General features: G+C 54.5%; 1 protein-coding gene across 7 annotated transcripts; it reads left to right on the top strand.

The window, feature by feature from the left end:
• Positions 1-1523: 1523 nt before the first annotated feature.
• On the top strand, positions 1524-22855 carry GPRC5C (G protein-coupled receptor class C group 5 member C). 7 transcript variants are annotated; one of them, XM_010387681.2, is made up of 6 exons: positions 2143-2266; positions 10650-11732; positions 15032-15126; positions 17689-17838; positions 20003-20095; positions 20513-22855. In XM_010387681.2, the coding sequence occupies exons 2-5, from the start codon at positions 10682-10684 to the stop codon at positions 20060-20062; spliced, it is 1356 nt and encodes a 451-aa protein (XP_010385983.1). In that variant the 5' UTR covers positions 2143-2266; positions 10650-10681; the 3' UTR covers positions 20063-20095; positions 20513-22855. The 7 variants fall into 7 exon arrangements, with proteins under 7 accessions (XP_010385981.1, XP_010385983.1, XP_030779594.1 ...); XM_030923734.1 differs by having other exon boundaries at positions 2163-2279; XM_010387680.2 differs by having other exon boundaries at positions 2257-2341.
• Positions 22856-23251: the final 396 nt, after the last annotated feature.

Consider the following 23251-nt stretch of genomic DNA (forward strand, 5'->3'; position numbering starts at 1 on the left):
TTGTTTGTTTCAATAGAGATGAAGTCTTTGTTGCCCAGGCTGGTCTCCAACTCCTGGGCTCAAGCCATCCTCTCACCTAGGACTCCCAAAATGCAGGGTTTACAGGCAGGCATGAGTCACTGTGCTGGGCCCTGAGATCCTTTGAACAGTAACACTCTTTGAACACTTCTTGGAGTGTAGTTTTTTGGTGAAAACGGAGTTCGCAATGGGTTCTACACCTACTGGAGTATTAAATTAAGGTGAGGGACATTTGGGGGCACAGAGGACCCTGTGGCTGGAGTTTTTCGGAAAGCAAAGCCACCTCCCACGAAACTTTCCTTCTAGCATCACAGGCTCGCTGTGTCCAGCAGCCCCCACCAGGGTCTGACTCATGGTGGAGGGGTCTCATGCCCTCTCCAACTCTTGCCTCCCCACTCTGGACCAGCACAGGCCCGTGGAATTAGAGCAGAGGCCAACAGGGACCCTGAAGGCTGAAGCCCATGTCATCCGCCCCAAAGGACTTGGTTTGTCCTTTAAAGGCAGATCCTGCCCCAGAAGTGAGATGGAGTGAACACAAAAAGAGCAAATAGCTCTCAGGAAACCTCCCTACATTTCCACTGCCATCTACCATGCAGCGCAGGAGGTAGACAGGGCTCCGCTGCTGGGGTGCCCAGGCCTCACATGACCCAGTCTTTTCCCTGCCTGGGTGGGGAGGGAGGGGCCAAGAGTTGCCTTTTTGGAGAATCTAGGTAGGGAAAAGAGATTCCCGAAGCTTGAAAATAAATTGAAACACACCTGCCAGATGCACAATTCATCTTTGGCTTCTTAAGGTCACAAGCAGTCTCAGAGACTATTTCCATTCCACCTTCCTCTAGCTCTTATCTGGTTTTTCACATATGCTAATGAACAGCCCCTCCCAGCACACTGTGTTCAGTACTAGTCGCCTGGTTCATGAGAACTAGTCCCAGTCCAGAGTCATGGATGCCCCTTGCTTAGGTCTGACCTGCCGTTTGCCTTTCTAGCGTGGGCACCCAACTGCTTGGGCCCTACAAGCGTTTGCCTCCCTGGCATGGGGGCCTCTGAATCTTAGGGTGGGGGGTGGAGCTACGGGAGGGAGCCCAAGAGTGAGGAACAAATCAGCAGCAGCACTGCGCCCCTCTTCTTGAAGAGACTTGAAACAATTCAGTCTCCGCCACCCCAGACCAGCCCGTTAAGGCAAGGCCAGGAAGGGATACAGGGTTCTAGAGAACCAGGGCCTCACTGCCAGCTCCAGCCGCTAAGCAAACACTCCCTCCTGGAGTCAGAGAAGCCAGTGTGCGAGGGGAGGAACCAGCCTGAGGTTTATCGCTCCAGCAACTCCGGGTGATTCATAGAGTTTAGACTCCCACTTGTCTTAGACCGGGGCAGGCACGCAAACAAGCAGCCCCGGAGATATCCACCCTTTTTTCCCTGCCCCCGCTCCTCCACCTTGCTACCCCCTAGCCCGTGACCAGCTACCTCCCCTCCCCCTCGCAGGCGCTCGGGGTTGAGCAAACACCGGCCGCCCGCCCCGCCTGCCCCGCCACCAGCTGGCTCCGACCGGCGCGATGCTGGCGATCCCCCAGGCAACTCGGCGTCATGAGAACCGGCACCCCGAGACTCGGCGCCCTGCCCCCCCTCCGCGTCCCCAGGGCCCCGGCCAGACCCAACAACGTCTCCCTCCTCCGTGCGCCTCGGCCCCTAAGGGCCTGTGGCGCGGGCAAACTAGGCCTCGCTGCCGGTCCCTGGGACGGCGCACCCCACCCACCGCGAGGCCAGCAGCCCCAGGGGAAGGCGGCCGGAAAATCTCCTCTTGTTTACCGGGCTGGAGAAGTCCCAAACTGGATTCGCTTCCCAATTTCTGCGGTCCACCTTCAGCAGATTCCTGGGGCCGGAGGGGAAAGGGTGGCAACCCACAGATCCACCCCGGGACAGGGAGTGGGGGTGGGGCTGGTGGGAACCTGACCTCTTGGAAAGGTCCCCCGGCTGCTGGAGGGGACGGACTCGGAGTCAGAGCCGACGTGTCCCGGAGCGCAGAGACCGAGGGGGCCGCGCTAAACACTGTACCTCGGGGAACAAAACCGTGAAGGCTAATTAGGACAAGTCGGAGCAGGGAACGGGGACGCGGGGAGGGGAGCGCGCGCTCCGAATTGGGCAGAACCTGGAACGGTCGCAGGAAATCCGGGCGCGGGATAGTCGGGCCCAGGGCGACCTTTGCCCACGGTGCGGAGTGGCTCTGGACACGGCCCATGCGTGAGAGGAGCACTTGGTAACGATCCCACGTACGCTCTGTGACCGGTGGGGGGTCCCAGAGAAGGACCGCGCGTGCAAAAGGCGAACCTCGGTGTGTCCACGTGTGCAAGCTGGGGAGGGGAGGGGGCGCAGAAAGCTTGACAAAAAGACGGACTCTGTGTCTTGAGTGTGCGCCTCGCTCTGGCCCGCTCCCAGCGAACTGTGCCCTAAGTGTGTCTCATGGGAAGGCCAGGACGAAGGTGACAAAGGCTAGGTGTCCCCCACGGAGACGCGTCAGGGTAGCCCCACGCGTGTCCGTACGCGCGCTCTCTGGGAGACGCGATGGGGGGTGCGCAGGGCTGCACCCCCACACCGCTTGCCCGGGAGAAGGCCGAGCCCAGAAAGTGAGTGCGCGTGAGTGTGCGCGCGCCCGCATGCGGGGGCGTGGCAGTCAACAGCAACAAACCACACGCCGGCAGGGCCAGAAACTCCCATCTCCCTCCCTAGCCGGAAAGTGCGAGTCGGCCCAGCCTGGAGGTGAGTCGGGGCGGGGAGGCCCGGGCAGGCTTTGTTCCTGTGTAAACGGAGCGCACGTACCTGGAGCGCGACGGGCGCCCGATAAGTGCCCTGAATGGAGGTGATGTAACGGTGATGCAGGCGCCAGCCCACCCTCGCCGACAGCAAGGAGTCCTGCCTGGGGACAGGCCCGCGGGAGAGCGAGCGACCCAGAGCGCCCGGCTCAGCCTCGGTCCCGGGGAGAGGCAGGCCCTGCGTCCCGGCCCGGGTCCCGCCATCCCAGCCAGGACCGGGCCTGGCCCAGCGCCCCGCGCCGAATCCCTCCTACCCCCGCCCGCCTCCCGCCTGGGTCTGGAGTTGGCCCCAAAAGCTGTGCGGGAGCGGGGCCCGCGGCGAGTCCCAGGTAAGGGCTGCTGCCTTTCCGCTCCGCCCTCCCCCTCCGCCGTCCGGAAGAGTCGGGTCGGGCAGGCGGGGAGTGGGCGAGTGCAGAGGCGGGGGCTGGGACATCCTGCGGGCGGGGGACGCCGCACCAACTCCGCTCGGTCGCTGAAAGTTTTCAGACCCGAGCAGGCTGGGGGCTGGGGGCTGGGGGCTGGGGGATGGGGACTGGGGGATGGGGGAGCCCGGCGCTGCGGCTCAGGCTGGAGGGAGGGGAAAGGACTCCACGCTCGGGGTCTCCAATGGGAGCCCCTCCACCGCCTGCCTCTCGGTGGGAGTCCGCGGTCACCCTCTCTTGTGAATCGGCGTCCTCTCCGCCGCCTGCTACTGTGGATGGGGAGGGCAGGTTTCTGTAGCCCTAAAAATGGGAGAGAGAGACTGGTTCCCTTGCTCCCCATTCCAGCCACCCGGGGAGCGCAGGTATAGACCCCAGTACCGTCGACCCAAGTAGGGACGAGAGGGCTCAGAATCTCCCTGAGGGAAGTTTGGAAATTCAGACTATCAAAGCGCCCCTCCTTCTGGCAGCCTGGTCCCTAGATCCCGAACCCCCACTCCCGGCTGGCTTTTCCAGCGTCCTTTGCACCTCCATCCTCAGGCCCGCAGTGTTACACCCAGGAAGACCCAATCACTTACAAACTCCACGATCAAGATCCTAAAGTCCAGGGGAGGAGACTGTGTTGAAGTAGGGTTTTGTGCTCCTGGAGCACCGGCCCCCCACCCCTGTGCCTTCAACTGTGACTAGGGGAGGGAGTGCCTTGGGGGCCGGGGCGCATTCCAGAGTGACATTCCAGAGCAGACCCTTGACGATTTCCAAGTCTCAGAGTGCTCAGGGCATTTTGGCCCAAATGCCTGGTCTTGGTGCGGGGCAGGGAGAGGGGGATAAGGGTGGGGTGTCTAGGCTGAGGTTCGAGGAACCCCTGCCCTCCCTCCCGCCCACCAGCCTACACACTGAGCCCACTCCTTCCAGGCACAGGCTTCTCCTGTGCGCCTTCTTATTGATGGGGTAAACGCCTGAGCGCCCTGGATAGAGGGGTGAGACAATGGGACCTAACCAGGGACTGGGAGAGACGGATGGGAATGGAGGTAGGAAGGCTGTCAGTGAGGCCATCCTCTTTCCCGATAGGCTGTACAGTGTGTGGGATGGGAGGAAGGCAGGTGCTCTGTGGTATACCTGGGTGAACCTCCCTGGAGCGTGCCCTGGTCATAGCACCCTTGAAGGCAGCCATTGGCCATGGGTCAGTGTTGAGCGGGTGGAGGGGGTCTCAGGCTTGTGTGTGGATGATGCTGGAGCGAGGAAGGGGGTTTTGCTCTGGAGAAATGAGAAGGCCTGGCTGTCTCCCCTGTTGCTGGATGAAGCCACTTGTTGCTGGAGGAAACCAGTCAGGGCTGCTTGGGCCTCAGCCTCTGAGCCCACCAGGCCTCTGCGCCCCCTGCAGAGAGAAGGAGGGAGGAGGGAGATTCAGCAACTGGACTGGACTGATTCAGAGGAGAGCTGGGGGCCGGGTGGCTGAGCCTGGGGAAAGGCCGATTTCAGAGGCGATTAAAAATATTTGTACAACTGATTCCAGGGAAGTGAAGCAAAAGGCCCTTTTGTCCAGAAAATAATCTGAGGCTGGGGCTGGGCTTCAGCTGTGGGGTGGGGGAGACTCAGGGCAGAAGGAGGTTCCCCTCCTACCCCACTCATTGTACCCTCTGAGAATCTGTAAGCAGAAGATGCAACTCCAAAGTGGAAGGGGCAGCTCTGGGTACGGATCAATGCACCTGAGACCATCCAGAGGTGACTTACAAATGCCCAGTGTGTTCAGGCACAGCACCCGCTGTGGCAGTGGATTCTACAATTCTTGTTCACCAGCTTCAAAGACCTTCCAGTCCTGGAAGGGAGACACGGATATGATTTGAATGTTCAGGGATCAGAAGGCTCAGTCTTAGTGCGGGATCTAGGGACCCACAGGAAGCAGAAGGTTCCTCCAGGGTCCTGAGGAAAAGCCTCTGACCAGAACTGAGTCCATCTTGTCAGTCCCTTAGCCACCATCTTAAAAGTGGCATTGGGCCAGGCACGGTGGCTCACACCTGTAATCCCAGCACTTTGAGAGGCTGAAGTAGGCAAATCACCTTAGGTTGGGAGTTCGAGACCAGCCTGGCCAACATAGTGAAACCCTGTCTTTATTAAAAATACAAAAAATTAGCCGGGTATGGTGGCGGGCGCCTGTAATCCCAGCTACTTGGGAGGCTGAGGAAGGGGAATTGCTTGAATTTGGCAATTGGAGGTTACAGTGAGCTGAGATCACCGCCATTGCACTCCAGGCTGGGCGACAAGAGTGAAACTTTGTCTCAAAAAAAAAAAAAAAAAAGGTGGCATTGGCTGAATGTGCACTCCCACATCAGAGGACTGGAGCTGTGCTCTTCTGAGCTTCTCTTTAACTCTCTGAGGGTCCTTGTCCTAGGCAGTAGATGAGAGCCACGCCCAGAAGGCCCAGCTTTCTCACCTGAGTCCATGCATTTCTGTCTTCCCACCTGGTCTTCCATTTCTGGGGGTACCAGAGAAATAAGGTCTTTCAGGATGGGACCAGGTTGTGTCCTCTGAGGCTATTAAGTTGCTCAGCAACTTCCTAAAAGCAGCAGCCTGGCTGCTGGGCAGCAGCATGGTACCCGGATGTGGTAAGGGGCAGATACAGGTTCCTCTCTCATTCCCTGGAAGTTTTTATATTGAGGGGGTTGGCAGGAGAAACAAGACTTGAAGGGTCAGGTGCAGAAGGAAGTTGCTGGTCACCAACCACAAAGTCAGGGGGAAATTGGAGGTGGGGGCTTGGGGACAGAGAGCTGTGACGCTTTCCTGACCCTGGCCCCAAGTGCCTGTGGGCTTCTGGGAGCTGGCAGGGTACAGGCAAGTATTTCTAGGGCAAGATGGATCAAGAAGAATGAGTGACATTGGTCCCTGGCTTGGTTTTCTGTAATGACATGCCTGTTAGATTTGAACTTGTAGTGTGGGCTTAGCATCCTTTTCCCCCACCTCTGCCTGCCAACCAGTCCTTTGATTATTTTTTGGAAACGATCTCTCAGAGCTGGCCATTTTGGCTTTACCTTTGGCCTTGACCTTTAAACTGGGATGAATGTGCCCCCCCCCCCAACAAACCGATTGCCTGTGCATTTTTCCCAGACTCATTTATTAAAAGTACAACCCTGGCTATGCCCCCATCATGCTGAAAACAGCCTTCAGTGGCTGGCTGTTACCTTTAGAATAATGGCCCCAGCCTTTAGAATAATGCCCCCAGCCCCACCCCTGTAGCATTTCCAATGTGTCAGCCAGCAGCTGCAGCCTCCCTTTGCAAACTCAGCTGATACTTAGCAAACTGAATTCTTTTTTCACTTGCTCTGGACTTGGGCTCAAAGGGCTTTGATTCACACCATCTTTTCTGCCTTACACGTCCCTCTCCTTGTTCCCTTCACCTGCTCAGCCCTTCCTCACATTCTTCAGGGCTTAGCTTCTGGGTGTCCCTGTCTCTTGGCGGTGTCTGGGACCTGGTAAGTTTTTTATTAGATTCTGAGTAAAACTCTGTGGGAAAACCTTTCTCTGCTCTGCCTATTTTTCTTCTGTGTTCCTGTAGCCCCTGTCTCTCTCCTACAGGTAAATTCCATTGTGTGGCCCTTAATCATATTCTTCCTTGTGTGATTTTTGTGAGTACCTACCTTATCTCTCCTGATAGATTTTAAATGCCATCGAGTCAGGGACTATGTTCATGTTTGTATTTTCCACAGCTCTGGGAACAACAGGGCCTTTCCTTCCCAGCGCACGGTCAATATTTGCTGATTTGGAGTAATTGCCTGCTCTAAACTGGGCCCTGTCCGAGGGAGGTAGGGTGAAAAGCCCTTGAAAGTACAGGTGCCCGGAGGCTAAGTGGCAGTTCTAAGGGTTCTCTTCCCTACGTCCAGCTTCAAGCCCAAGTTTTGGCTGATTGGCTGTGGAGCCCAAGATGAAGTTGAACATTTAGGACCCCACAGAATGTTGTTATCCATAAATTATGTCCCGGGAGTGGCTCCATAATTACTCCTTACCTTTTTTGTTGTTGTTTTGTTTTTTTGAGACGGAGTCTCGCTCTGTCGCCCAGGCTGAGTGCAGTGGCGTAATCTCGGCTCTTTGCAATCTTCTGCCTCCCAGGTTCAAGTGATTCTTCTGCCTCAGCCTCCTAAGTAGCTGGGATTACAGGCACGCGCCACCACGCCTGGCTAATTTTTGTATTTTTAGTAGAGACGAGGTTTCAGCATGTTGGTCAGGCTGGTCTGGAGCTCCTGACCTTGTGATCTGTCCGCCTAAAGTCCTGGGATTACAGGTGTGAGCCACTGCGCCTGGCCTACTCCTTACCTCTTAGCCCTCTCTTACTCCTCTTTCCAGCACTTGTAAATAAAATACAGTTGGTGCTTTATTGATTTTCAAAGTCCCCTACAGAAGCTTAAGTCCTGCATTGGAAGTGAAGAGAAACTAGCTGTTACAATGCCAGTTATTTAGGAAATAACTGTACATTTGCATGAGATGGTTAATTTTAAGAATTAATCTTAGGCCGGGCGCGGTGGCTCAAGCCTGTAATCCCAGCACTTTGGGAGGCCAAGACGGGCGGATCACGAGGTCAGGAGATCGAGACCATCCTGGCTAACACGGTGAAACGCCGTCTCTACTAAAAAATACAAAAAACTAGCCGGGCGAAGTGGTGGGCGCCTGTAGTCCCAGCTACTTGGGAGGCTGAGGCAGGAGAATGGCGTAAACCCAGGAGGCGGAGCTTGCAGTGAGCTGAGATCCGGCCACTGTACTCCAGCCCGGGCGACAGAGCGAGACTCCGTCTCAAAAAAAAAAAAAAAAGAGAATTAATCTTAAGCAAGATTAATTGAAAGACGAGGTAGCTAAGATGGCTAAAATGACCTAAATATTTTCAAGTGGCCTGCAGACTATTTGAAGGGACTTTGACAATGGGTCCTCTTTATTGTGTCCATTTCACTGAATTTTATGAGTTTCATTGCCCCTGATTCAGTACATGTTCTTTCACATATCAATTATGGACAGAATTTTTTTTTTTTTTTTTTTTGCTTCTGTGTTGAAAAGAGGGACAATTTCTATCAACTGTGGGATGTAGGGCTTTTGTTTGCCTATTAGAAATTAAGTAGCCAGGAATGGTAGAAAACAGTAAGGAGGTAAACCGTGTATAAATAACCTCACAGTCCCCCCAAGAAGGGAAGAAGGGTAGCAGCCTTACAGAATACAGTTAGATAATGCCATTCCCCTACCAGCCACTAGTGGTCACTGTCAGACCAGGAAAGCTTGGTTGCCGTTTTCCCAGAGAGTTCCTGATGAAGCGGGGTTACAACTAGTTATTTCAACACGTGGGGTGACTTAAATGTGGACTACCTGCATTCATAGAATTTTGAAATGTATAACCTGCTTCTTAAAGCATTTAAGATTTCTCTCTTTTTTTTTTTAGTTTTCTTTCTTTTTTTGGAAACAGTCTCGCTCTGTTGCTCAGGCAGCGGTGCAGTGGTGTAATCACAGCTCACTGCAGCCTCGATCCCCTGGGCTCAGATGATCCTCTGACCTCAGCCTCCCAAGTAGCTTGGACTACAGGTGCATGCCACCAAACCCTGCTAATTCATATATATATGTTTGTTTTGTTTTCTTTTGTTTTTATATGGAGTCTCACTCTGTTGACCAGGTTGGAGTGCAATGGCATGATCTTGGCTCACTGCAACTTGCACCTCCCAGGCTCAAGTGATTCTCCTGCCTTAGCCTCCTGAATAGCTGGTATTATAGGCGTGCACCTCCACGCCCGGCTAATTTTTGTATTTTTAGTAGACACGGGGTTTCACCATTTTGGCCATGCTGGTCTCAACCTCCTGACCTCAAGTGATCCACCCATCTTGGCCTCCCAAAGTGCTGGGATTACAGGTGTGAGCCACTGCGCCTGGCTGCTAATTTTTGTATTTTTTATAGAGATGGGGTTTCACCATGTTGCTCAGGCTGGTCTCAAACTCCTGAACTCAAGCAATCTGTTCACCTTGACCTCCCAAAGTTCTGGGATTATAGGCATGAACCACCGTGCTCAGCAGCATTTAAATTTTCAGTGTTAGGTTCCTGCAAGTACATTTAAAACTTTTGATTGGAAAAAACTCATTGATTTGGTCTTTAATGTCTCTCTTAACCTGTTAAATCCATTACCTCCACTTCACGCGGGAAAATCCAATCGGTATTGGGAGCAGGGGTTTGGTTTTCTTCTTTGGCACAGATCTGTGGCATTTGGTAGAGCGGCAGTGAGTAGATGGAGTGAAAATTACCTTGCTGGTGTTAATAAAAGCTAACTTTCTTGCCTTCTAGCTACGACGTCTTTTTTTTTTTTTTTTTGAGACGGAGTCTTGCTCTGTCGCCCAGGCTGGAGTGCAGTGGCACAATCTTGGCTCACTGCAACCTCCGCCTCCTGGGTTCACGCCATTCTCCTGCCTCAACCTCCAGAGTAGCTGGGACTATAGGCGCTCACCACTACGCCCAGCTAATTTTTTGTATTCTTTAGTAGAGACGGGATTTCACTGTGTTAGCCAGGATGGTCTCGATCTCCTGACCTCGTAATCCGCGCGCCTCAGCCTCCTAAAGTGCTGGGATTGCAGGTGTGAGCCACCGCGCCCGGCCGCTACGACGTCTTAAAGTCTTCTATTAAAGATTAATTCCTTTGGGTTTTGCATTGCCCTTGCCTTGTTCTTGCTTTTAAAATGTTAATGCTCCGAAGGAAAATTTTGGCATTAAGTCATTAACTCCTTAGCTGGGGACTTTGTTTATTTTATCCTTGACGTCCGCTTCTGAGCTAGGCAAAAAATGTAGGATTCTGAAGTGGAGACTTGGCACTAAAAGTGGGAAAATGACTGTCTCTTCATTTTTCCTGGCTGTCGGTTATACCTGATGCAGGTGCTTGTTAAGTCCTTATTGAATAAATGAATGAATGAATGAGTGAATTAATGCATGCATAGCTGACTGGCTATGGATTTAGGCCTTACAGGAATGGAGTTTAGGGACATAGCAGCTGACCTCCTGAAGCCTGGAAGTCCCAGGGCAGAGAGGAAGTGCTGGGTGGGTGGTATGCTTCGTCTTGACTTGTTCACAAAGCACCTTCATCTTCCACCCTAGCCCCTAGAGCTCAGGGAATATCTGAACCCAGGTTATGGTTGGCAGAAGGGAGGGCACTGAAAATTCAATGACAGGTTTTTCCTTTGCCGTGGCTAGGAATAGGGCTGACAAATGGGCTTCATCTCATTTGCCTCTCTGGCCAGTTGAATATGCCTCTCGGGAGTTCTGTGTTAAGAAGGATTCTGAGGTCCAGAGAGCCTCATGGTCAGCTGGCACTGTCTGCCTGGGTTTGGGGTGGGGAAAGCAGCACCATGTATATTGGAGTCTGACCTGGGAGGACTAATTTTGTCCCTTTTCCTTCTGTCTGTAGGGACCCAACCAGAGCCTGGCCTGGGAGCCAGGATGGCCATCCACAAAGCCTTGGTGATGTGCCTGGGACTGCCTCTCTTCCTGTTCCCAGGGGCCAAGGCCCAGAGCCATGTCCCACCCGGCTGCAGCCAAGGCCTCAACCCCCTCTACTACAATCTGTGTGACCGCTCTGGGGCGTGGGGCATCGTCCTGGAGGCCGTGGCTGGGGCAGGCGTCGTCACCACATTTGTGCTCACCATCATCCTGGTGGCCAGCCTCCCCTTTGTGCAGGACACCAAGAAACGCAGCCTGCTGGGGACCCAGGTGTTCTTCCTTCTGGGGACCCTGGGCCTCTTCTGCCTCGTGTTTGCCTGCGTGGTGAAGCCCGACTTCTCCACCTGTGCCTCTCGGCGCTTCCTCTTTGGGGTTCTGTTTGCCATCTGCTTCTCCTGTCTGGCGGCCCACGTCTTTGCCCTCAACTTCCTGGCCCGGAAGAACCATGGGCCCCGGGGCTGGGTGATCTTCACTGTGGCTCTGCTGCTGACCCTGGTGGAGGTCATCATCAATACGGAGTGGCTGATAATCACACTGGTTCGGGGCAGTGGCGAGGGCAGCCCTCAGGGCAACAGCAGTGCCCACTGGGCCGTGGTCTCCCCCTGTGCCATCGCCAACATGGACTTTGTCATGGCGCTCATCTACGTTATGTTGCTGCTGCTGGGTGCCTTCCTGGGGGCCTGGCCTGCCCTGTGTGGCCGCTTCAAGCGCTGGCGTAAGCACGGGGTCTTCGTGCTGCTCACCACGGCCACCTCCATTGCCATATGGGTGGTGTGGATCGTCATGTATACCTACGGCAACGAGCAGCGCAACAGCCCCACCTGGGATGACCCCACGCTGGCCATCGCCCTTGCCGCCAATGCCTGGGCCTTTGTCCTCTTCTACGTCATCCCCGAGGTCTCTCAGGTGACCAAGGCCAGCCCAGAGCAAAGCTACCAGGGGGACATGTACCCCACCCGGGGTGTGGGCTATGAGACCATCCTGAAAGAGCAGAAGGGTCAGAGCATGTTCGTGGAGAACAAGGCCTTTTCCATGGATGAGCCGGCTGCAGGTGGGTCTCTGTGGATGCCCCCAGTGGCCCCTTTCTCCATCCCATGTCTTTTACTGCAGGACAGAGATCCAGTCCCTTGAGCAAAATGGAAAGTTTTTGAGGGTTCCTGTAGTTTTCTGCCTACGTGTCTCTAAATTCCATTTAATTTAAAGATTTTTTTTTTCAGCTGGGCATGGCAGATCATGCCTGTAATCCTAGCACTTTGGGAAGCCAAGGCAGGTGGCTCACTTGAGGTCAGGAGTTCGAGACCAGCCTGACCCATATGGTGAAACCCCATCTCTACTAAAAATCCAAAAAAATGAGCTGGGTGTGCTGGTGCATGCCTGTAATCTCAGCTACTCGGGAGGCTGAGGCAGGAGTGTCACTTGAACCCAGGAGGTGGAGGTTGCAGTGAGCCAAAATCAAGCCACTATACTCCAGCCTGGGTGACAGAGTGAGACTCCATCTCAAAAAAAAAAAAAAAAAAGATTTTTTTTTTCTATATCCATATAATTCATGCATATGTTCTCACCTTAAAATTTCAAACATTACAGATAAAATGAAAATTTCCCCAGCTGCCTCCCCAGTCCTACCCATCCATCCCATCCTGTTCCATTCCCTGAAGTGAGCGCTATTGACTGATATAATATCTGTGTGCCTCCATTTCTCCATTTGTAAAATGGGGATAATGACAGTATCTATTTCATAGGGTTCTTGTGAAGATTAAATTCATTAGTGCCGGCTGGGTGCTGTGGCTTATCCTGTAATCCCAGCACTTTGGGAGGCTGAGGTGAGTGAAGCTTGATCCCGGGAGTTTGAGACCAGCCTGGACATAGTGAGACCCCGTCTTTTTTTTTTTTTTTTTTTTTTTTTGAGACGGAGTCTCGCTCTGTCGCCCAGGCTGGAGTGCAGTGGCCGGATCTCAGCTCACTGCAAGCTCCGCCTCCCGGGTTCACGCCATTCTCCTGCCTCAGCCTCCCGAGTAGCTGGGACTACAGGCGCCCGCCAGGTCGCCCGGCTAGTTTTTTGTATTTTTAGTAGAGACGGGGTTTCACCATGTTAGCCAGGATGGTCTCGATCTCCTGACCTCGTGATCCGCCTGTCTCGGCCTCCCAAAGTGCTGGGATTACAGGCTTGAGCCACCGCGCCCGGCCGAGACCCCGTCTTTACAGATAATTTTAAAAATTAGCCAGGTGTGGTGGTGCACTCCTGTTGTCCCAGCTCCTCGGGGGGCTGAGGCAGGAGGATTGCCTGAGCCCAGGAGGTTGAGCCTTCTGTGAGTCATGATTGCACCACCACATTCCAGCCTTGATGATCTCAAAAAAAAAAAAAAAGTTACTTAGTGCCCGGTCCATGAAAAGTGCTCTTGAAGAATTAGCTGTTTGCTGTGTGTGCGTGACTATTATTTTACATATTTTACTAATACTGTCTTTCCAGAACTTGTTTTTCTATTATGTGTGTATCCATAATCACCTTAATTTTCTTTAAAAGGAAGTATTTTTCAGGAAATTTTTTTTCTCTTTTCATTTTTATTTTTATTTTTTCAGACGGAGTCTTGCTCTGTCACCCAGGCTGGAGTGTGGTGGTGCGATCTTGGCTCAGTGCAACCTCCGCCTCCCAGGCTCAAGAGATTCTCCTGCCTCAGCCTCCCAAGTAGCTGGGATTACAGGCGTGTACCACCACACCCGGCTAATTTTTGCATTTTTAGTAGAGACGGGGTTTCACTATGTTAGCCAGGCTGGTCTCGAACTCCTAACCTCAAGTGATCCGTCTGCCTCAGCCTCCCAAAGTGCTGGGATTACAGGTGTGAGCCACTGCACCTGGCCTTTTTCTCTTTTTAATAAAAGTACTTAGGGTGCCATGTAGAGGTCTCAGCAGCGCCCTTGTTGGCTGTGCAGCCCACTAGCATTTCCTCAGCACCTGCTCTGTGCCAGCCCCTGTGCTAATCCCCTTACCTATGTGGCCCGTTGCGTGCTTCCCACCTGCTCTTCCTCAGCCTGCTGGCTGCAGCCCCTCATCTGACATGACCTGGAAATCTGGGGGTACCATCTCAAAGGCCTGACCCTGTCCCCAGAGTGTACTGATCAGGAGGCCTGGGGGCTTCAGACTTCCTTAACTGCCTGGTTAACAAGCACCGGCTCTGGGGTCCCTGTCGGGAGGTCAGAGTCAGGCAGTGGAAGTTCCAGAATTAGAGACATTCCTTTCTCTTCTACTAACTCTGAAATCCTCATAATCCCTGCTTTGGGGAAAGAAATGACCGTTGTCCTGCCGGGCACTTGATCTTTGATCTGCCCACCTGGGCTGAGGTGCTGGCCGCAGCCCTGGGTGGCCTCTGTCACACGCACAGTGTGCATGGGGGGGCCAGAATTGGCAAAACCCACCAGAGAGGCGGGGCTTATGGACAAGTGCTGGGAGGAGCCTCAGGCCCCGCCCCCACACCGAATGCCTGTCAGGGCCAAATGGTTCTCAACCTTCGGGCTGAGTTTTTATTTCCTATTTTTTTTTTTTTTTTCTAAATGGAAAAATCAATAGAGTGAGCCCAGCCTCAGCACTTAGGAAACCCTATATAGGTTGCGGTCCCTCAGAGCTGCGGGACCGTCAGCCTTGCTGGAGCCAGACATCCGCTGTGTCGTCCTCACAGCAGGGCCTGCTCCGAGGCCCTGGGGTGGGTCAGCAGCCCTCCTCAAACACCCTGGGAGTGCCCAGCAGGGCAGAACACATCGGGAAACCAACACCCCAAAGGCACAGGGAAGTATCCCTGGAGCTAAAAATAGTTCTGGAAATTTGCCAGGGGGCTATAGGATGGGACGTGCGTTAAGGCTCCCTGGCCAGGCTCCGGGTTGGTGTAGTGGGGAAGGGGCGCCCAGGTCGATCCTGGGAGGACATGAAGAGGCTTAGGCGGTGGGAACTCAGATGTATTTACCCCTGCGCCTGGCAGCTGGCCCGTGGTGACAGGCAGAGCTGGAGGCTGGCCATCTTGGAAGGTGGCCGAAGGTCCATGTGTCCTCTTGGCCCCGGCCCTGGAGGGCGGATGGGGATGTGGAGGTTGCTGACAGAGCATTTTCTGAGGTGTTGGGTCAGGGGCTGGGGGGGTCTACAGTGCAGGGAAGCCCAGCAGTGTTGCTCACTCCCATGCATCTGTACAAAGGGGTGCTAGGTTTGGGAGGGGCCCCCGTGTTCGCAACCTTGACCACTCCTGGGTTAGAGACTATGCCAGGGTTGGCCTGCCCCCTGTACCTCTTCCCTGCCCCCAGAGAGCCTTGCTTGGCTTGTGGGAGGTGGGGAAGGGATCTTCAAACTGTTCCTGCTTTTCCTTGCAGCTAAGAGGCCGGTGTCACCATACAGCGGGTACAACGGGCAGCTGCTGACCAGTGTGTACCAGCCCACCGAGATGGCCCTGATGCACAAAGTCCCAGTAAGTGGGTTCCTCAGGTCCCCATGACGCAGCTGGGCTACAGAGACCAGTCTCAGCAGGCCAGCGGGAGAGGGCCATGTGGCTGGAGCTGGGTTGGGTGGAGATGGTAGGGGGAAGGCAAGCTTCTCCATCTGGTGCTTCTACCTGGGGAATCCAGAGCCCCAGTTCTTAACTTCCTTGTCCTGGAGTCAGCGTACCCACCACCTCCAGCTGCACTGCAGTGGGACCCGCCCTGTGTCACTGGGGCATTGCACACAGGCTCTGTCGGGATGCTATAGGGAATGCTGGGTTAGCTCTCCCTGGTGGGAGCTGCCAGCTTTACCCTGGAGAGCTTGTGGAGGGACAAAGGAAGGTCTCAGCCAGGTGTTTCCAAAATGGACCAGGGTCCAAATGTTGCAGGTCTGGATAGGTGTTTACTTCTCAACCACAGCTGTGCCAAGGGGGCCCATGACTCCCCTCCCGCTCCAGTAGGCAGCAAATCGCAACCTTACACCTCCCCTGGGTTCTGGAAACTAGATGCTTAATTAGCCAGGGGAGGGGAGGGGAGCAGGAAGACAGTGGGTTGGATTCTGCTCACTCCTGTATGTGTTCCTCCTCCCGACTGGCAGAGGCTGTGGGGAGAGGTCAGTGACCCGTCTTGGCAGGACACTGGGAACAGGAAGCAAGGAGGTCAGCCGGGTGGCGTTCTCATCCCCCTCCCCGCCCTCTCTTTGAGAGGCGCAGGGCAGGGGGAGGCGAGTGTGGCTGAAGCTTCCAATCCCAGCGCCTCCCCTCTCCCTGAGCCAGAAACTGAGCCTGGGCAGAGGAGAGTTTCCGGAGGACCAGGAGTGGAGGCTGCGGGCCGCCGGCTCTGGTGGGGAGTGGGCAGCCACAGAAGCTTTTCCTGAGTAGCTTCCCTCACCGTTGTGCCTCACTCCCCAGCACCTTTGGAGTCCGCTTCCTGGGGGATGATCTGGATTAACAGGGATGTTTTATCTGACCAGTTCTCAAAACATGGTACCCGGACCACCAGCATTAGCCTCACCTGGGAGCCTGCTAAAAATGCAAAGGGGGCCAGGTGCAGTGGTTCACATCTGTAATCCCAGCACTTTGGGAGGCTGAGCAGGTGGATCACCTGAGGTCAGGAGTTTGAGACCAGGGTGGTCAACATGCCGAAACCTCATTTCTACTAAAAACACAAAAATTAGCCAGGCATAGTGGCACATGCCTGTGGTCCTAGCTACTGGGGAAGCTGAGGCCAGAGGATCCCTTGAACCGGGAGGCGGAGGTTGCTGTGAGCTGAGATTGTACCACTGCACTCCAGCCTGGACAACACAGTGAGACTCTGTCTCAAAAAAATAAATAAATAAGAAATAAAAAAAATAAAAGTGCAGATGGGACGGGGCCAGAGCTGGGATGGAGCTGACTGTTAGCATCCCTTCAGGGCATTGGCACCATGGGGGTACTACTCAGCGCAGATCCGCAAGCCCTGCTTTCAGCATTCCCTTCCCCAGCCCCAGTTGTTGCCAGCTGCGTGGGGCCCACTGTGTAGGGTCTGGCTGTGAGTCGGTGAGGCTTATCAAGCAGTGCAGGTGATTCCAGTGCATACTCATCCGTGGATTGGGACCACGGATGTAGATGTTCCAGGGGCCACGTGGACAGGGGCCACTGCAGACAGGGCTGAGGACCTCCTGGGCCTGATTGACTTGAAGGCTGGTTTGGGGCCTAGGAGCTACAGAGATTTGGTGGCAGCTCTTTCCCATAGGGCTAAGACAGATGGGGCCAGGACTGCACCTTCCCTCCAGCATGGGAGCCAGCACAGGTACCTCAGGACCCTCTTCACCCCACAGCTGGTGTCTCTCACCCACATGGGAGCAAGACCCAGCGCCAGGCAGAGGATTCAGGTTTCAAGACTCCAAATCAGGGCTGGATGCAGTAGCTCATGCCTGTAATCCCAGTGCTTTGGGAGAGTGACATGGGAGAATTGCTTGAGGCAAGGGGTTCGAGAGCAGCCCTGGCAAAGTAGTGAGACCCCCCCCTCAATCTCTACAAAAAAAAAAAAGACTCTAAATCAGACCGGCTAGCCTAGATGCCTAGAGGGATGTGTGGGCACACCCAGAGCCATGTCCTCGGCCAGGGAAGCCAGCAGCTGTGATGCTGGCGGTATGGTAGTGACAGGCGGTAGACTCGGGATAAGATTCTTGGAGGAAGGGGGCCTGGGAGCTATACCAGACAGGTAATAGCAGCTCTGTGTGGCTGACCCTCCACTGGGCCTAGCATTTCCCTAAACAATTAGAAGCGGGAGGGGGCTTGAGAAGAGGACCCCCCTCTGTGAAGCCCCAGCACCATCCAAGGTCACCAGGGGCCTTGTTCCCATGCCCAGAGGCAGGGCAAGATAAGGGGCTCAGGTCTGGCTGTCCCAGGCCACCCCTGGGGCCCAGCCAGAGGGGGCAGAGGAGCCGAGGGGGGAGTCCGGGGGGATCTGGCAGGCCCAGCCCTGCAGGAAGTGAGTGTTTGTGCATCCGCCCCGGCGGAACCTGGCTCCCGGTCCCCGACCGTGAGACCGCCTGTTCTTCCTTCCAGTCCGAAGGAGCTTACGACGTCATCCTCCCACGGGCCACCGCCAACAGCCAGGTGATGGGCAGTGCCAACTCGACCCTGCGGGCTGAAGACATGTACTCGGCCCAGAGCCACCAGGCGGCCACACCGCTGAAAGATGGCAAGAACTCTCAGGTCTTTAGAAACCCCTATGTGTGGGACTGAGTCAGCCGCGGCCAGGAGAGGCAGGGGGATTTGGGGAGGGCCCTGAGGACCTGGCCCCAGGCAAGGGACTCTCCAGGCTCCTCCTCCTACTGGCAGGCTCAGCAACATGTGCCCCAGAGCTAGAAGGGCCTCCCTCTCTGCCAGTGTTTCGGTGGGTGTCCTGGGTGTCCTCACCCACTCCTCAGTGTTTGTGGAGTCAAGGAGCCAACCCCGGCCTCCTGCCAGGGTCACCTCCGCGGTCACACTCCAGCCAAATAGTGTTCTCGGGGTGGTGGCCGGGCAGCACCTATGTTTCTCTGGAGATTCCTGGAACCTCAAGAGACTTCTCAGGCACTCAGGCCTGGATCTTGCTCCTCTGTGAGGAACAAGGGTGCCTAATAAATACATTTCTGCTTTATTAACTCTCGCTTTGGGATTGTGGTTTCTGAGCTGGGCTCCTGGTTTCTGATGAATCTCTCCTCCTCCATGGCCTGTGGGTGACTTCTCTTTCCTCCCTCCAAATCCAGCTCATATTTAAAGCTGCTGCAGATTTTTCCTGTGCAATTAAGTAGCTGATGCCTCTCCCCAGTGAGGGGTTCTTTAGCAGGTCCTCTGTCTGTATTGTGTGCAATCAGAAGGAACACCCAGGCTCAGTGCGTGCCTAGGATGCAGTCCTACACCTGGGCTTGTCTGAGGTCAGGCAGCTTTCCTCTGGGAACCCCCCTTCAGTGGCTGCAGGGACAGGACTGGGAAGGTGGGCCTTGAGCAGGTGGCTGTGTGTATAAGGGAAGATGAACTAATTTCAGCTTCTCCTGGGATGAGTAACAGTAAAGATCCCATAGCGGACAAAGTGGAGACTCATTCTGCTCCATGCTTTGAGATCACACCATGTGATACGTGCAAAGGAATGGCCTAGAGAGGGTCAGGAATTGTTTACAAATGGGTTGACAAAAGTGCAAAGGGTTGGGCCAGGTCCTGGTTGGGTTCGTTCCTGAGCAGTCATTAAAATGTCCATTTGTAGGCCGGGCGCGGTGGCTCAAGCCTGTAATCCCAGCACTTTGGGAGGCCGAGACGGGCGGATCACGAGGTCAGGAGATCGAGACCATCCTGGCTAACACGGTGAAACCCCGTCTCTACTAAAAACTACAAAAAAAACTAGCCGGGCGATGTGGCGGCGCCTATAGTCCCAGCTACTTGGGAGGCTGAGGCAGGAGAATGGCGTGAACCTGGGAGGCGGAGCTTGCAGTGAGCTGAGATCCGGCCACAGCACTCCAGCCTGGGTGACACAGTGAGACTCCGTCTCAAAAAAAAAAAAAAAAAAAAAATGTCCATTTGTGCAGGGCGCGATGGCTCAAGCCTGTAATTCCAGCACTTTGGGAGGCCAAGGTGGGAGGATCGCTTGAGCCCAGGAGTTCCAGACTAGCCTGGGTAACATAGTGAGACTCTGTTTCTACCAAAAAAAAAAAAAAAAAAGGTGTTTTAATTAGCCAGGCATTAGTCCCAGCTACTCATGGGGCTGAGGTGGGAGGATCTCCTAAGCCCAGGAGGTCGAGGTTGTAATGAGCTGTGTGATTGCACCATTGCACTCCTGCCTGGGCAATAGAGCGAGACTCTGTCTCAAAAAAAGAAAGTCAGTTTGCTCAGTACTTTATACTAAGCAAAAGCCTTTCCTCAGCAGCTCATTTTTTTAAATTTAATTTAATTTAATTTTTTTTTTTTTTTTTTTTTGAGACAGAGTCTTGGTCTGTTGCCTAGGCTGGAGTGCAGTGGCGCAATCTCGGCTCACTGCAACCTCCGCCTCCCAGGTTCAAGTGATTCTCCTGCCTCAGCCTCTTGAGTAGTTGGGATTACAGACGTGTGTCACCACACCTGGCGAACTTTCTGTATTTTTAGTAGAGACAGGGTTTCACCATGTTGCCCAGGCTGGTCTTGAACTCCTGGCCTCAAGTGACCTGCCCACCTCAGCCTCCCGAAGTGCTAGGGTTACAGGCATGAGCCACCTCACCCGGCCCATCAGCTCATTTTAATCCCCAAGACTGCCCTGGAAGGTGGGCGGGACTAGTATGCTCTCCCTTTTCCCGAGTCAAAATCCCAGAACTGTACCATTTTGGGGTGAGACAAGGCCTCAGACTGGTTACACCACCCCCTTTTACAGGTAAGCGAACTGACCCAGAGAGGTCAGGCCAACCCCAACCAGGTTTTCCTAAGACTCTGACGTCCAGCAGCCTTTCTCCATGGCCCACCCTGGGTAAGTCAGTCCAGTGGGTGGCACTTCCAGCCGTGTGGATGAGACAGCAGGGTCCTGACCTTTGGACGCTGCTCAAGGCTTTGCCGGGGGCTGCCAGGCCTGCCCCGGGGAGCCTGCTCCTCCCAGGCTTGGGAATGTTTCTCCCCAACTAGTCAGAAGCTATTTTCTGATACCGGTTGTAGGGGAAAAAATGTTTTTGTTGAAAGGGAGAGAAAAGTTGCTGGGGGGGGAAAAAAACAACTTGAAAGGGAGAGAAAGGTTGCTGGAAAAAAAAATAAACTTCTCCCAAACTTCTCCTTCTGTGCTCAGATTGCATCAGCCTCCTGGGGACTGAAACACTATTTTTAAGTACAAACTAGTGCTTGGGCCCTGCGCGGTAGAGTCCTCTTTGACTCTTGTTCTTTCTGGTCACTTTAGGCTCAGTCCCCGCAAAGTAAAACGAGATGGTAGAAGCCCTCTTCCCGGGACCGCACGGCATCCTGATCCTCATTCCTCTGTACCCAGGCTGGGCTGGGCCCAGCACCTTTCCTGTCCTTGTCATTGGAGCTGGGAGGGGCCAGAGGCCACCGACCTGAAGCAGTGGACCGAGTGGGCCCCCATGAAGCCCTGAGTGTGTGACTGGAGGACCTAGGGCCACCTCCCTTTCCTGCCCAGCCCATCTTCCTGGTTCCCAGGTGGCTGCAGCTGCAAGGAGCTGTCCGCAGGCCCCCAGGCTGCCTCCAACTTCCCTCTTGACACACCCCGCCCCTCACCAAATCATAGCCCCTATGTCCCCAGGCTGTGGTTCTTCAGATTGTCATCCTCCCCTCTGTGAACAACAGGCCTCAGTGCACCGTCTTGACTCTGGACCTTCCTGGCCCTGCCATCTTGGTGTCTGGCACTGGCTTGTCCCGCCCTCTGCCTAGATGGATCTCCTCCATGAGTCTTGGAGGCCAAGCCAGGGCAGCAGTTGATCCTTGCCCTTCTCACCAGGGCCTCCTGCCACCACCTGGACTGTGGAAGGTCACTGAGATGGGGGCAGAGCTCAGCCCGAGGCTTGGGCACACTGCACACTGCTTCTCTCCACGGCCTATGGGTCCCGGATCTGAACCCCTGGGGTGTTTCACTTGAGAGCCCCTGAGCCGTCCCCATCTTCCACAAAGCGGGTCCCACCAGCAAGCCAGGGCCAGCCCTGCCTGAGCTCTGCCCCCAGTGCCCCTCACCGTCTGGGACGAGGATGAGCATGCTGGGATGAGGGCAGCTCTCTTTATCCAGCAGTACCTCATGGACAGCTCACTAAGGAGTTGGGAATGGCAGGCCACCCTGGCATCTGGGGTTCAAGGTGGCTCCTGTGGCAGGAACAGGTGTTCATGACCCTGATTACCTAGATCTCACAGGTTCTGGGAATGCTGTAGGGGCCTGCTGTGGCTATTCCAACATCTCTGGTCAGGGCTTGGAAGTACCGTTAGGACACGTGGGGTCGGGGTTCAGACTGCATTCTCAGGGACCAGTGGAGAGCCCTGGACCAGATGAACTGGAGTCTAGGCCTCTCTCATGACTGGGACTTGTGGGACGTGGGAGGCCCGTGAAATCCAGGACTAAAGATTATGCTATTTCCTGATGGGCAGATATGTAAGTAGGTAAGTGGGATCCTCAGGTAAGTGGGATCCAGGACTAAAGACTCTGCTATTTCCTGATGGTCAGATGTGTTGAGTTTCTACCTCATCTTGAGCAGCACCTGGATGTGCTGGTGCCAGTTCATCACTGGAGGAGCCTCTTGTGTTCTGAGCCCTCAGACATGCTCCAGAGGATCCTGGCGGTCACCTAGTGAAGAGGGTGCCTTCTCAGGACCTCCATGATGCTGGCACCGAGGACAGAGATGGGCACAGCTCCAGGCTTGTGAAAATGAGCTCTCTATAGCATTGTCTTCCTGGGGTTTTTCCTGCCCTTATCCAAGGTGGGCCCTAGAGCTCAGTCCCCAGCCCAGCAGCACCTCTGGGTGCCGGGGTGGAGGGTGACGACCAGAGCAGCTCTCTGGGGAGGTGCCCTGTAGTCAGTCCCACAGCCCTCCGGTGCTACTCCCATCCCCAGCAGCCTGTGCCTTTGTCACTGGCGTACTTTTCCAGAGCTAAATTGGGTGAGCAATCCCTGCAGAGTAGGACTGCAGCCCTGACTGTGGCCCCCGGCCTGTCTTTGTTGCTTGCTGAAGTCCATGAACAGAGTGTTATTTCCCTCCAGTGGAAGGAAAGCAGGGAGCTCTGTGGACTTCACGCTGCGCTTGGTCTAGCTTAGCAGCCCCGAGATCCCTTAGTGAATCAAGGCGCTGCGTTGCTTTCCTATGTGATAATTTCAAAGGAGTCCCTGGCAGTGCCTGTTGCCCAGAGGCTGCAGTCTCCAGTGGACGCGGGTTTGTGTATAGCCTGAGTCCTCTGGGGGCTCTGCGTGTCAGGCTCAGGGTGGGATGGGCTCCTAAAAGATGCAGACCTGCCTGTATTCAGGAGTACCCACTGGCCCTGCTTACTCCTGCCCAGGCTAAGTGGAGAAGAAGTTAGATGAGTTCTTAGGAGGAAAGAGGTGGCTTCTTTGAGGTGGTCGAGTGGCATCACAAACAAGCATTGAATGGAAGAAAACTAGAAGAGGCAGAGCCTGTCGCACGTTCACCATCATCCAGCCAACACCGTGGGAAATCTCACACCCACCACTGTCAAACCGAGGACTTTGGACTTCATAACTGCTCAGAATTAAATGACCTTACCCTCCGTGGGTGAGGGCTTATTGCCATTGAATTCCTATGTGTTCATAAATTCTTCTGGGAGTTACTAGTTTTTTTTTTTTTAATTATTATTTTATTTTTAGAGACAGGGTCTTGCTACGTTGCCCAGGCTGGTCTCGAATTCCTGACCTCAAGCGATTCTCCATTTCAGCCTTCCATGTAGCTGGGATTCCAGGTGCCTGCTCCCCCACCCCCCACCCTGCCTCTGGGATTTTTTTCATGTGTATTTCCCTGCTAGTCCTCTTGCTTTTTATACCAGCAAAGGTTGTTTGATTCCAACTAACCTTTTTCTCTGTTGGGGAAAACCAGGCCTCCAAAAACCACTGAGCTCTCAACCAGTCAAGGCCAGAGAACTCTGACACCTACACAAGATGTAAGTGGGGAGGGGGGCAACCCCAATAGTA

Source organism: Rhinopithecus roxellana, chromosome 19, assembly GCF_007565055.1.
Source record: "Rhinopithecus roxellana isolate Shanxi Qingling chromosome 19, ASM756505v1, whole genome shotgun sequence".
Classification (NCBI taxonomy): domain Eukaryota; kingdom Metazoa; phylum Chordata; class Mammalia; order Primates; family Cercopithecidae; genus Rhinopithecus; species Rhinopithecus roxellana.

Excerpts from the sequence above, each read along its gene's own strand:
- GPRC5C (XM_010387674.2), top strand. The coding sequence starts at position 2,881 with ATGCAGGCGCCAGCCCACCCTCGCCGACAGCAAGGAGTCCTGCCTGGG. Across the intron at positions 3,149-10,649 it reads GGGCCCGCGGCGAGTCCCAG|GGACCCAACCAGAGCCTGGC; the intron begins GTAAGGGCTGCT and ends TTCTGTCTGTAG. Across the intron at positions 15,127-17,688 it reads CCCTGATGCACAAAGTCCCA|TCCGAAGGAGCTTACGACGT; the intron begins GTAAGTGGGTTC and ends TCTTCCTTCCAG.